Consider the following 14,345-nt stretch of genomic DNA (forward strand, 5'->3'; position numbering starts at 1 on the left):
CGAACACACCACGCAACGCACTACCATTGACTTATAAGGGACACGATATGCGAATGAGTCTGGATCAACAAGCACCTCAAACACACTAGCTATGGCCTCCGGTCAATCTTCCAGGCCAGCCCCGCCCTCACCATCCGCGTCCTTCTACGACATGTCCGACGACGAAGAGGGTGGCTACAATACCATCACCCATGCGACCACCATGAAGGGCGTGAAGCTCCTTTATTCCAAAAGCAAGGTCTATGTCCATCCTACTCCCTCCGCCAAAGACAACATTCCGGGCTTCCTCGCTCTTGTTCAGCAAAAATCCGCTCCCCTCTCCTCCGACCAATGTCCCACGTCGTCTGATTCTTCCAAGAAGGTTGCAAATGCTGCATCCTATCTTCTCGCATGGGTCCCAGAGTCTTCTCTGGCTCAGGATGATCTAAGTACCTATGTCAAGGTTGACATGAAGGACAGCGAGTCCCCTCCCAAGCAAACGTATCTTGTTCCTCCTCTCCCACTCGCCACCACTTTCGACGAGTCTCCTGTCGGCCCATACGCTTTCTCTTTTCCTTTGTCTAGCATTTATTCCATCCATGTACGACCCCCTAGCTTGGGCTGGTGGTACGGCAGTATAGTCGTCAACACTCGTTCTGGTGCCAGCCTACCTGCTTTATTCTTCCACGACTCAGAATGTGAGAGCACCATACTGCAGAAGAAAAAGAGAGCCCGCGAATCCTTTGACCCCTTTGGTGAGAATGGGGAACTCTTCTGGGGTGGAGATGAAGCTTTGCGATGGCTCAAAAGATATGTCAATGTGGAAAGAAGTACAGCTGAACCGTCAATATACCTCATTGACCCCACTGAAGAAGATCGACTCGGCTTCGGTCAAGGCCGCAAGTCCCTGGAAGGTCGAGACAGATCAAACAGTCAAGCTACAGGTGCTAAGGAGCAGAAGAAGCCGCCTGGTCCCGGAATGGATCCCTTGACAAAAGCTCTAAAGGAAACAAGATGGAAGATTCTAGAGCAATTATCTAAAGTCACTACTTTCACCAGACGCACAGCTGAGGATCTTGCTAACAACAAGAATATCCCTCCTCAAGTGCGGCGCCTGATCCAAAATCCTGAGGTCCAAACACTACAGGATGAGTTTGACAGCGCCAAGCTATACCTTGCGAGATGGGCCATGAGCATTGCTGAGCAGGGGGAAAAAGAAAAGAATCAAAGAATCTGGACTGCCAGAGATGCACTGGAATCAGAGGAGACCAGTGTCGGCGATTTTGAGATTCTCGATATGGAGGCAGGTCGGATGACTCTCAACGACAGTAAAAGGAGGCCGGTGACTATATCAGAATGGAAGTCTTTTTTTGACTCGAAAGGTAAACTGCAGGTCACGGTGGACGAGGTCAAAGAACGCATATTCCATGGTGGTCTCGATCCAGAAGATGGCGTTCGAAAGGAAGCTTGGCCATTTATTCTAGGCTTCTACGATTGGACCAGCACAGAAAGCGAACGGCATGCCTACATGAATAGCAAGAGGGACGAATACATCCAATTAAAGGGGGCATGGTGGGACAGAATGATGGACGGAAGAGCGACACCCGATCAAGAAGAATGGTGGAAAGAGCAAAAGATCAGAATCGGTAAGTCATCCTCATTCCTCCACTAAATGCTCTGCCTCACCATCCCACTGACCTTGCCGCTCGCCATGTAGAGAAAGACGTGCACCGCACAGATCGGCAAATCCCCTTGTTTGCAGGTGAAGATATCCCACACCCTGATCCAACCTCCCCCTTTTACAATCCCAACGCACCCGGCACCAACGTTCACATGGAACAACTAAAGGATATGCTTCTTACCTATCTCGAATACGATACTCCACCTTCGGAGACATCCAACAAGACCCAATCGCCATCGTCCTCCTGTCAACCACGTTATCAGTCCCGAAATCCACATCCCCAAAACCTTGGTTATGTCCAGGGCATGTCCGACCTGCTCTCTCCCTTATATGCAGTCTTTCAGGATGACGCGCTGGCCTTCTGGGCATTCGCTAGCTTCATGGTCCGGATGTCACGAAATTTTGTTCGCTCACAAGTCGGCATGCGTTCCCAACTCTCCACTTTGGACCAGCTTGTCCAAATTCTTGACCCTAAACTCTATCTCCATCTTCAGTCAGCCGATTCAACTAACTTCTTTTTCTTCTTCCGCATGCTTTTGGTGTGGTACAAACGTGAGTTCGAGTGGTCGGACACTCTACGACTCTGGGAGGTCCTCTGGACGGACTACTACAGCAGCCAATTCCACCTATTCATCGCAGTGGCAATTCTTGAGAAGCACCGTGATGTCATTATCGACCACCTTCGACATTTCGACGAAGTGCTCAAATACATCAACGAGCTGTCCGGCACAATCGAGTTACAGGAGATTCTGTTCCGCGCGGAAGGCCTGTTCAAGCGATTCGAGAAGACGGTCGAGGCCATCGACCGCAAGAACACCTTCCCTGCACCCAGCGCCGATGACGAAGGCTTGAGACTTAGAAAGACGGGAAGTAGCAGCAACACGACAAACGTAGCCGACAGTCAGGTTAAGGGCGACACACAGAATAAAAATCAACCCAATAACAAGGCCAGACTCGCGCAGGCCATCGTGTCTGGGCCAGGCCCCCTACCATCAAGGCAACAGCAACAGTATACCCAGACCGCAGGTCCATCGTCATTGTCACCACGATCTCCTCGCGGAAGACAGCCGCAGTCCGACGTCGACCAGAAAGAAAACAAGGAGAAGGTCATCACGCCGCAGCTCCGGCTCCTATTGAGCAGGAAAATCATCACGCTTGATGAAATTGAGGACGACACTTCGGCATCCCGGACTCGTCCGAGTGGGTTGAAGGATTAAGGAATCGATCCATTTACAAAAGTCTGTCAAAGCAAGGGCCTTCGCCATGATAGTTTCTGGCGATGGTGAAGATAGCTGCTGAGCGTTCATGGTCTTGGGTTGTTGTGTTGTCAGAGCAAGCGCAATACATATCCAACGAAAAAGTTCCCTTGGCAGTGGAGAAAAGAGCTTTGAAAAAGCTGGCTCCGTGTGAAGGGGGAATAGGAAGATGTCTGGAAACATAGATAGATCACGTTTTGTGGCTGCCATCAGCCCTACCTAGGCAGCCGGGTGCTATTGCTTTAGTTGATCAAGTCAACGCTGTGTTATCAATACAATTTTTATTGCCTCCTTTTGATATGCCATCTACCTTCTCTTGGGCATCCACTGATTCCAAGTCGCTGTTGACATCGCAATGTGGTGGAGTGCCTCCTCAGTCCATTGAGCCCGTTTACTTCTTGCTTTTCCGTATTCCGACTGACAGTGTGATTTCTTTGCTTGCGTCGCTTTACCTTCGCAACATATTCCACGTTTGATTCAAGCGACAACTATTTCCCGGTACAGAGGCCCTATTGGGGATCCTACGGTCTCGAAAATCGCTCTCATGTGACCTATCAGATCACACCTCGTCTCTCCGGCAAGGTGAATCAGGCCAAGTTTAAATTCCTCCAGTAACTCAGTCCATCCAAATGTTTTAGTCTGAGTAGACCCTGAATCTCTCCTTGAGTATGGCAATCTTCCTCTCGAGCATCGCTCTGTCAAAGGCTACGTCTTGTGGGATGTAAACATCTCCAAGGTAATTGTCATAGCGGTCGAACTCGCAGTTGTTACTCGCCTCGGAGAGGTCAGCACTGGGTACTTTCAGGTACGGGCAAAGGTGGTCTGCAAGAAGAGACGCGACTTTGTAATTGGCAAAAGGTGTGAGCATCGCGGTGTCTAGGCGAGTTCGTCCTGACGTGAAGTTGGTTCGAGGGGCAAAATCGACTCCGGAATCCAGCCAACCGGACGTATCAATCCAAAATGTCGACTTGTCTCCTTCGGACTGCAGGGTGCTTGCAGCTTGAGACAGGACATCTGATATGACAGTATGCAGTTTTCGCTTCTTTGTCACAAAGCGCAGCGATGCAGTGAACGGTGCAATGAGGAAGATGGGTAACGTTGAGGGGGCTGAGTTGTAGCTATAGCTACCGTCCCCGTCAACACCAAGTCTCGATTGCTTGGTCGTTGGATCATATGGATATGCTGTTGCTCTGATATTATGAATGAATCTGATGGTGGCACTTTTGAATTCAGCCTTGAACTGATTGAGGGCATGGTCACCATGATTCTTTTTATCCGCGAAAAATTGGGTGAAATCCACAAGCCCAAGTTGCAATAGCAGAATCGATGGACGATAAGATTTGAATATCCAGGGACGGGAGAAATGTGGTGTAGACATTGGGCCGGAGCGAGAAAACATATCACTGATTGTGGTCAGCGAGCCGTCGTATGGTAGAAGACCCAGATCTGAGGTTGGGATGCTAACGGTGTCCAGAGAGAGGCTCTTTCGAAAGTATTCAGACCAGATATTCAGTCTCGCATTGCGGATTCCCTCGTCCTCCTTTGCTTCAAAAGGGCAAAGCGCAGTTTCTGGTGTCACAACCTCAATGGTTTTCCTCTCTTGCAACCCCCAACCAGAGACTGAGGTCGAGATGAGGTTGTCTGACTCGTCCAGGGAAAGAAGTGGATTACGTAGAGCAGTCTTGGTGTTCGGAGTGGAGGCTTCGTTGCCTTGCTCTAGTGCTGAAGGCTTATCGACCCAAATTCCATTGATTTCAACGGCGCCACTGCGACCATTAGGACGTCCCAGGTGAGTGATTTTCAATTTATAACTCCTTTCTGGGTCCAGAGCTTCTGCGATCTGAATGATTCCAGATGCCTCTTCGAAGCCGTAGACCTCTTCATTGATCTGCACAAGCAGACTGACTTGTCCGGAGGGCTTTTGGCGGGTGGTCGCCGGTTGAAGTACGGCATGATTGGTGTCTCGATCAACGAGGATCCCCTCTTCATCGTCGTGCTCGCGAATGGCTACATTGTTCAAGTCGCAGTAGACGGAAGTGGTGTTGGTGAGAGCAATCTCAAGGTAGGATCCTGACGGGTTTTTTAGAAATCAAAATTGCAGAGCTAGCTCTAAGACTCACCAGGAAATGCAGCGTCCCTTCTGAGCTGGTTTGCGGTAGAGATCCACCTGCCCACAAACTGTAGACCTATCAGCCAAAAGCGATGGATTAATGTGGAGGACACCAAACATGCATAAACCTGTGGCTGGCAGGGATGAAGACATGATCGACCTTCATCATAGATTCTCGTGCCAACTGCTTAAAGTGATGGTTGGAATCTAAAAGAAACGATGGGGTAGAAGGCGTGATGCGAAAGCCAATGATCATTATCAAACATGAGAAACACACGAGGATGATGCCCGGAGGGCTACGAAGGGTGCAGAAAGTATTCATAACGAGCAGCTAGATAATCTTGAAGAACTCCATGGTAAGCAAAGGGAAGACAAGATGGACAAAGTGCGAGGGCAGCTTGAGTTGCTTCAAGAGTGAAGAAATGACGATTTTGTTGTAACATCGAGGTCGTTAGACGCGGTTGCCGTAACGAGGTTGACCTGGACGCGCACCTGCCTTAGCAAATATCCCATCTATGCACCTTCCTCATGGCCATCTACTCGGGCAGGTAGGTACGCAACTTGCTCAAGCATGTGACGCTCAACTTGGAGTGAGAAACTGCTTCAGACCTCGGAGTGTCTGGGTGAGGCAAGGACCCTTCCAACAGTGAGGCTAGGACATTGAAGGGATGGCTCTGCCTTTGCGTTTGATAGAGACCGACGTAGATATAAAGAGTGCCTACGAGGACCTACTCGTGGTACGGAGTAGATCTCCGCAAGCAGATGCTCCGTACTCGTACTCGAATGTGGCTTGCGGGGGCGCCATCCGCCAAGCTAAGTGGCCCCCGACTCCTCGGGGCTCTCGGGCACACCTTCCCGCGTGGTGACCACGCCTGGACTTGTCAACCACCAAGCCAAAACTCTAAACCCAATTCTAAGGTGTTACAATATTGCTAACTATCAAAAGCGCATGGACTACGAAGGTACTCCGTACAGTATGTGCAGTATGTGTCAACGTGGATCGTGCATCCGAAGTGGTCAGTCACTTACAAAGACCAAAGTTGAACCAAATCCGATTCTTGACCAACCAAAAATATCCCCTGTGAAGTTCTCCAATGACTTGACCCTTGCAGTCGTGCTATGGAGCTTCATTTATCGAGTAAATTATCAGTGCCTTGGACGACCCACCATCCACCTCTCTGCCTTGGTGCTACGGTTTCCCCCCACCTAACCAACCGGCTTAGCTGGTGCTCATCAAACACACCGTATCATACAAAGTACTCGAGGAAATGAAGAGCTGCTCCTGGATTGAACAGCTCCTCTTCGACCCAAGGACATAAGTCCTGAGTTCGACACCCTCAGATATCCCCTGCTCCCCTCCTGTCAAACCCCTCGAATATGCCTACGGCGATCATAGCTACCACGTTGCAGGCCGCGGTCTTATCAACTATTTCCAACATCCTCGCACAATTCATCAAATCTAAGAGGGAGAAGGTACAGTGCTAATACCACACTTCCACTCTCGCCCGCCCAGACAAACCGCTCTTTCCTCGTTCATACCTGACCAAACGTCATTCTCTAGAGATCCTACGGCATCAGCGTTCGACCTCTCCTCCACTTTGTCGTCTTCACCCTCATATCATGTCCACCCAACATCCTTTGGCAGGAATACCTCGAGCTGAAGTTCCCTGGCTATACCTACCATGCCGCAACCGGGGAGAAGACATTGGATAAAGGCAATACTGCACGCAAGCTTCTCTTCGATCAGACTCTGAGCGCCTTCGTCAACACTGTAGCATTTGTTGCTGCAATGGCTGCGTTTAAAGGAAAAGGTCTGAGGGCCGTTCAACGAGAAGTCGAAAGAGTGAGTCGGCCTTATACTACCCCCCGTTATAGCACCTGACATATTCCACGCAGGATGTAATTCCACTCATGATCAGTAGTTGGAAGCTTTGGCCCCTGGTTGCCATCATCAACTTTACCCTGATCCCTGTGGACCGCCGAGTCATTCTCAGCAGCGTTGTCGGCCTCTTCTGGGGTATCTATCTCAGTCTCTTTGCAGCACTAGACTAAGGGAGAGCTTCTCTTTGGTAAGATTGTGAGGTATATTCCTGCCTTGCTTTTGCTGGCCTGGAGATATACCATATTACGGTGAATGACAACCAAAGAAGCCTAGTGCGGATGCATGTCCTCTCGCTTCACTAGGTGCCCTCATCAATGCCAGATTTAGCGGTGAAAGCCCCTCAACTAATGCCCAAGACTGCATTTGGAATCTGGTCGGCCACGGCCACGGGTCTGTACGGGCTTCGAAAGCAGCCACCACTCCATCACCTACCCGACTAGGTGCCTTCTGCAATATGAATCAGTACGAAACACCGTCCACAGCACAGGAGCAAGATAGCCACGGGTAGAGCAATTACCAAATGCAGCACCGCTCCGCAGGGCCGCTGCGCAAATATGCCACGCATGACGCGACCGGATGCCCCAGTGGTGAGGTCTGCCCTGCCTATATCTTATGTACCGAGAATAAGGTGCTCGCCTGGTAGTCTCGATTAGAAGAATAAGCTGCTTTGACCTTACTCGGTCTAGCAGCCTTCCTTGCCACGATCAGGCCAGCGCGGGTCCCGCTCTCGCTCTCTTTGAGCAAATTCGCCCTCAATAAATAAGAATTCAAGTTCTAGCCTGGGGGCCCGTTTCTCTTTCTCTCTCGCTCTTGCTATTCTTGAATTACTCAGCTATCAAGGCAAGTAAGCAAGCCGAGGCATCTAGGACAAATGCATGGGGTGCAGGTGCATATCGCGATGTGCTGATGGGAACATGAAACCCGGCATTGATCTTTTGGCGGCTTTACACCAGTATGGGCCGGTGAGGATTCGAGAAAGCCGCTTCTTCTCTCGTGGGGGCTATGATACCGATTTACTAGATTATTTCCCTAGGTGGTTGAGCGCTCTTGGGGCGCCACGCCTCTCATCATCTCATGTCATCAATTCACAAAAGGCTACAAAATTTGGGGGTGAAGAAAAGTAGTCGGCAGGCAGATACGATGGTGGTTTGTCTCCGCAAGGGCTTTGTATTTTTGCGGCCCTATTCAATTTATGTTTGTTATGGTATTGACTAGTATAGTAGTGAACCCTGAGCCCGAGCAAATCCGGGTCTTTGATGCCTTTAGTAAGAAAATTCGTTATGTCTTCGTAATTTGCATGTGGTCCAAAGGGAGGAAAGGGTCGGGTCAACCCAAAAAAACACAAACCCCAAAATCCGAAGGAATGGCAGAAGACATCACCTCCCCTACCAACCAAAATAAGGATCGAATCAACCCTCTCCGTCCCTGTGTGTCCGGGACTGTCTGCCTGAACTCCAAAGAAACTCCTAGATAAAAACAAATCGCCTGCCAAAAGTATGTGTTGTTACAACGCCTTCCCCCCAAAGACAAATCTTTCTGTTGGAATGGGTATCGCGTGCTGCATTCTCTGTTTCTTTCCGAGCCTCTTCGCCCTCTCTGGTCATACTGGCCAGAGTGCCAGAGTGCCAGATGAGCTAGGTTCGTCGTTCATCATAAAGAGTTCGCGGCGTCCATGTGTATGTATGTGCGTTTGAAGTCGTAATGTTATCTTTGGTATTTGATAGTGTTGATTCTCGCTCAAATACGTGCATGTGGGAGTGACTTCGTCTCCAGAAAAGTCTTCGTTTGCTTGCATTCCACCTCCGTTGCTCATTCATGCGGGGGAAATAATAAATGTCTTGTGTCGTCGTTGTGTATTGTATGCACATGTATGCGGCTCCCTTGCTTTGCCGCTACAAAAGGCCAGGTCATGGCGTTCCTGGTTTTCATGTCCATCCCAAGATTATATATAATACAGTGGCTTCGGTGGTAGGAAGGAACACATATATCGTGGTGTATTCCTTGTGCCCGTGCCTGGAGAATAAGACTAGAAGTGATCGTCTTTGCTTGTGGGCATTGAGGTTCGGTTTTGCCAAAAACACAATCGTTCAAGTGAACAGTGGTGCACTGGCATTGTTTCGTGGCCTGTAAAAAGTCCCAGGTCTTTCCTTCTTCAACCGCTCTTTCGCTCTGGCGTGTTCCAACTGAGTTTCTGCATTCTTGCCAACGGCAGAACCGCCCATGCCGAGACCAATTCCCAGTAAATTCGTGCTGAGGCCTTCCTTGACTCTTGGGGCTTGACTCCCACTGGTCGCCCGCATGCTCTTTTTCCTTTCAACTTTTGCCTGGTATTCTTCCATTCCAAGGATAGAATTCTTTCGATATGGCTTATCGTTCATTCCGAGGACTTTCCATGCTTTGAAGCCCACGCTCTTTGCGCGTGGTGTCGTTTCTGCTCCTGTCGTTTGAACCGTCACCGTACTTTGCCACCGTCGTTCCTCTATCATCGATATAGGACTAACGGAAGCAATCGACGCACTTCCAGTGGATTTCTTCCTCGAGTGAACGCTGCCACTGGTCTTGCAGTGCCCGCTACAGTAAGTTTTGGGCTGCTTTCTGCCAGCTTTCGGGCTGACGAGATCCTGGGGCGTTGGTAGCTCCACAGGAGACACTGGACGTCGAGTTACAGCTTTTGCATCGATCGCTAACAATTCAACAGCCTTTTGCAGGTCGATACCAGAGCCGCTATCACACATAGCTAACGCCTTTCTTGCTCTTGTTTCTTCAAAACCTAACTCTTTTACGAGCACATTCATGGCTTTATCGACGGGGTCAATCACCTCGAAGTTTGTCTGTGCGGCCCGTTCTGGCTGCTGAAAAGGTATCCTGGGCCCAGGAACGGCGTACTGCATTGGGAAAAGCGTAGCACCAAGTTTGGTACTTACAGCAGGGGCCGCAGCCAGTCCGTAGAAAACTGATGGATCCGCCGAAGGTGACGTGGGTAGGATGTTAGACACTCCAGATGGAAGATTGAGAGGGTCACAATCGGGACGGATTTCGAGGCGTGTACTAGCAGTTGCTGTAACAAAAGTCGAGACTGGTCTTCTCTTTGGAACGGAAGTGTCGATGCGTAAGGATTGCGCATGCGTTATCTTCGTAGTACTGGGATCAACAGTGCTTAATTGCCTCTCATCGAATGATCTCGTCGGTCTATGAGTAGGTATCCTAGGCATTGAGAATCGGGCAGCCTTCAGCGTTGCTTCTTCGATTAGTCGGTCTTGATATACCTGTGAGATAGCCGCCATGAGAAAGGAGGTTCGACTCTGACCTACTGGAGGCAGTCCCCAATTCATTGAGAGGCCTAGTGCGGCCGCTTGTTGGAATGAACAAGAAGAAACTGAAAGCAGAGTTCGCGGTCCAAGTGCGACCAAGTGCGAAATCCACTCGGTCAGGTGTTCCTGCTCTGAAGTGTTCTGTCCAACTTGCCAATTGTCAAACACACCGTACCTTCGAGCTTCTTGCTCTCGTCCGTGAAAGCCTGCGAGCAGGCTTTGTAGAGAATGCCAGATCTCACTAATGTCTTCCAGCTCCGAGGTGCCTAGGCCTTTGTGGTTGCCGACTCCGAAACCTGCTCCAAGTTTCTGATTCTTTGGAGCCCTGCTGCCATTGAGCCAATCAATCTGTATCTGGGCTGTTCCGGCTTGATCAGTCGACCCGCCAAAGAGCACACAGAACGTCCAGATGCGCTGGAATGCATTTTCAACATCGACCCTTCTTTGCTCGTTATAGCCAAGTAGCCCATCGAGTGTAGCAGGCTTGAACAATGACCCATTTCGGTGGTGTTGTTTCAAAGCATAGTCCCGCCAGGTTGCCAGTGTCTTGAAGTCATCTCGAAAGTCTTTGACACTAAAGATATTCGAATCTTGCTGAGCCAAAATACTTCGCCGCAGCTCCCATGCAGGAGGAGAAGTCTTGAACATGATATGGCTGACCAGTGCGGATTCATTGCGCTGAAACGTCCTCAAGAAGCCTTTACTCACGAGTGCTGCAGACACCAAATCATCAAGGCTATCGAGATTGCTCATGATCCTGTGGATGACATTTTCCGCTGTAGTAGCTGAGATCAGACTATGTGGCTGTTGCCGGCGACGTTTAGGCAATTGTAAACCGCCGGTCATTGTAGCTGGGACCGAAGATGGTGTGATATTCATCGTATGGCGCTTTTGAAGTGTGATAGTGGGATCCCGAGATGCGACGTCTTCGGATGCAGAGCGTTTCCTTCGGTGAGCAGGTGCTGCTGCCTTTCCTCGCCGTGCTTCTCGAATTGCTTTTGGTGTCCAGGCGGGCAATTCCGATATTGATTGCCCAGTCGATGCGCGCCTTACAGAAGTCGTTCTCTCGGGATGAGAAAATGCTGGCTGGCTAGGCGTCGGTGTTGATAGAAGGCATCGATTATGCTTGATTACCGGCTTGACGGATTTGCTTGACTGGGTGAGAAGTAAATTAGGTGCTGATAATGATGCAGCCTTCCGCTCATCTGGGCCTGGAGGCAGAGGCTTGTCAAGGTTCAAAGGTGATAGGGGTAATTGATTGCCAGGTGATCTTGCCTTCGATCTTGAACGATGCGTTGTTTCGTATGATCCGCTGGTGCCGGCCGAAGCATGCTTAACAGATTTTATTGATATATTTGATGGCTTGTTCTTCGCCGGCACGGCGGTAGAGTCTGTAGACCAAGGCTCAAGACAAGGTGAATAGCTGGAGCTCGAAGATTGCCTTGTGACCAAAGGCGAGAAGTCGCTCTCTCTTTGACTGGCTTGAGAGTAACGGGAGGATCCTGTGGAGTCGTTCCTGGCTATATCGAGGTACAGATTACTATACTGGTTGCCGTAAGTCTTTTGGCTCATCATTGCCTGGGTTCGTAGATCTGGTTTGGCGCCTCCTGCTGCTGTGAACCTCGTCGACAATGATGAAGTCGGTGATTCGTATATATGTGCTGTGGGCTCATCCGGAGTGGGATAATTTGTGAATTGGTCGAACAGGTCGGAAAAGGATTTGGTATCCAGCCGCGAAATGTCAGGCAAAGTCAATTCAAGCTTGTCATTGTTGGCACCATCGTTGGCGCCATTCCTCCTGAATAGAAATGAGGAGCGGTCTTTATTTAAGCGCAGAATAGACGTCATGCTTAAGTTGACCCAAGTCAAAGTTGCAGGACCGAGCTCTTGCGGGCGCCTGCTGTCAAGAGTTGCTGGACAAAGCGTTCAAGTTGTAATGAGATTTCAACCCACGGACGCATTGCGCATGGATGTCGAATGGATCAGTGCAACGAGCAGGGTTGAAGTCGATTGAAGAACGAACGATGCCCAGGTCCAGGAACTTTGAATATCGCTTCTCAATACCGCAGAATTTAGATCCGAAAATGCTTGTCTCTAGGCAAGGTGGTTGGGTTCGACCCGTGTTGGACATTGGAGGGGATCTGGGATTATAGCCAAGTTGGACAATTCTATGACCAGGCTCGCTGGCTGGGGCGCAGAAGAGCTTAGCATGTTGGACCAGGATGCCAGTGGCGCGGGCTAAAGATATCAACGCCAATGGGGCGAAGTTAAGGCGCAGGTCTCCTGTTGGCCAATCTGGCCACGCCTGGTTCGACCTTGCGGCGATTGGCAACGAGCTACCCCTTGCACAGCGGCAGCTCTGGGGCCCTAGGGCTCCAAGGCTCCAAGGCTCTAGGCAGGAGACCCGCATGGTAACAGGGGTCTGCTCCCTTCAGGCCAGCTGCAGAGACCTGGAGGGAAGATGACATGGCCTGGCAAGCGAGTCGACACTAGCAGACTAGTGATCCAGTGGTGGCAGGGAACACGAGAGACCGAGGAGCCCTCCCTCGACCCAGAGGTCACGCAAAGTCGGAGAAGGTCAACCTTTCTTGACAATTGCGTTGTCCTCCCGGATATGGCCTTGACGAGGACTTGGGATCGCTAAGGCGCAAATGGCTTGTCTCACATATCGTTTCTTGTTTGTGCCTCCCTCAAGGCGGCCAGGTAAGCCGGGTACATGGTCCATCCCGATTCAACGAACGATTTGAATTTCAGCTGGCAAAGAGCCTGCAACTACCGACTATTGACGTGACCTTTTTGATTGACCTGGGGACCGAGTACTCCGTACATAATCCTCATCTGGGAAATATTACTGTGTGGCTGCCCACTCGTGCCAAATTCAGTTAGATGTTGGTGACCCTGATGGCGCCGGTACTGTAACAGACTAAACAGTATCGCTTCTTATGGACGGTCATTGACTAAAATGAGAGCGGGCGTTCTTTAACCGAAGTGAGGAGGACATCGGGTGAAGGATCAACGCCTTGCATACCCTCAAGAAACCGAGTCCCTGGTCCACGATAATCATCCATGACAGTAAATAATGATTCTTGGATTTGCCGTGGCTTCCCATTAGCGATCGAACCACTGGCAGACGTACTCGTACGGATACATAGGAGGTCCAAGGTCCAGATAGATAAGCCCACCCGGGATCGCAGTGATGGTTGACCAGCTTGCAAAAAGCAAGATTCCAGGTTATCCAATACAAAAATGGCAGTGGCAAGTAAAACATATGCACATCGCATCAGGCACAGGACCGCTGATAAGTACGGTGTGCCCAGGACTCGTATGTACCTACCGGTCAGGGATTCAGGGATCACAGGCGTTGGTCGGCACTAGCAGCATGCAAACCGAGGGCGTTCTCCAGCCCTGCAAGCTGAACTCGACTGACTAACCTCTGCTGGCACGCCCGTCTGGGTGCCAGTGGAGGCATAAGACAGACAAATGGTCACTAGACCTGATGATCTGACGGTGTCTGCAACATCTGGTCTTACCCTTGGGTCAGATCCGTGCAAGAGAAGGAATTCTGTACGCGGTAGGCTGCCACACAAGCAATTAATTCATCATCCCAAATTGAAGGCGCCCAAGGGGGTGGCTCCCTCAGGCCGTTTTAAGGATATTACGGAGGAATTGCAGACCAGGCCTAACCGTCAGGACTCAGGACTCAGGAGTTGCAAAACAAGACGATCCATCATCCGTTTATGCACAGCTGCTACGAATCATCCGTCCCTCCAAATCTCCCCCTTTCAGTGGATTACGGCGCCGTCGTGACTCGCTTATCGCCATCGCTTCTCGAATTACCCCAAGAACCCGTCTATTCCGGACTAAATACGGAGTACGGCTACTGTATTCCATACGAACCAGCCTTCACAGAGGCTGGCCAGTGTCAACAAACAATCTCCGCTTCTCCCCTGAACATCGTTGGCGCCGCTTGACCTGAACTGGCGCTGCTTGACACAATATCAATCGCCCACTTAACCGAAAAGGTGTGTGAACGTGATGTCTGGGCGTCGTGGATCATCCGAGAGGTGCCCGGAGTGGTGATCATAGAGCAAGCCTGTGCCGTGGCAGCCAATGTCGGAGCTACACG

At 50.4% G+C, this 14,345-nt stretch overlaps 4 protein-coding genes across 4 annotated transcripts; 2 read left to right on the plus strand and 2 right to left on the minus strand.

The window, feature by feature from the left end:
- Positions 1–91: 91 nt before the first annotated feature.
- A1O9_03314 (uncharacterized protein) lies at positions 92–2,877 on the plus strand (the record flags this gene model as incomplete). The annotated part of the gene is made up of 3 exons (XM_013408880.1): positions 92–1,625; positions 1,697–2,565; positions 2,671–2,877. The coding sequence occupies 3 exons, from the start codon at positions 92–94 to the stop codon at positions 2,875–2,877; spliced, it is 2,610 nt and encodes an 869-aa protein (XP_013264334.1).
- A 967-nt stretch (positions 2,878–3,844) lies between these two features.
- On the minus strand, positions 3,845–5,100 carry A1O9_03315 (uncharacterized protein; the record flags this gene model as incomplete). Its single annotated transcript, XM_013408881.1, has 2 exons — positions 3,845–4,986; positions 5,037–5,100. Coding segments are annotated over 2 exons (1,206 nt in total), but the record flags the coding sequence as incomplete, so codon positions are not given.
- Positions 5,101–6,403: 1,303 nt separating this feature from the next.
- A1O9_03316 (uncharacterized protein) lies at positions 6,404–7,078 on the plus strand (the record flags this gene model as incomplete). Its single annotated transcript, XM_013408882.1, has 3 exons — positions 6,404–6,499; positions 6,588–6,869; positions 6,923–7,078. 3 exons carry the CDS (start codon positions 6,404–6,406, stop codon positions 7,076–7,078), a joined length of 534 nt encoding a protein of 177 aa, XP_013264336.1.
- Positions 7,079–8,995: 1,917 nt separating this feature from the next.
- A1O9_03317 (uncharacterized protein) lies at positions 8,996–12,067 on the minus strand (the record flags this gene model as incomplete). The annotated part of the gene is made up of 1 exon (XM_013408883.1): positions 8,996–12,067. The coding sequence occupies one exon, from the start codon at positions 12,065–12,067 to the stop codon at positions 8,996–8,998; it is 3,072 nt and encodes a 1,023-aa protein (XP_013264337.1).
- Positions 12,068–14,345: the final 2,278 nt, after the last annotated feature.

This window comes from Exophiala aquamarina (genome assembly GCF_000709125.1).
Source record: "Exophiala aquamarina CBS 119918 chromosome Unknown aczIA-supercont1.2, whole genome shotgun sequence".
In the NCBI taxonomy this organism is placed as follows: Eukaryota; Fungi; Ascomycota; class Eurotiomycetes; order Chaetothyriales; family Herpotrichiellaceae; genus Exophiala; species Exophiala aquamarina.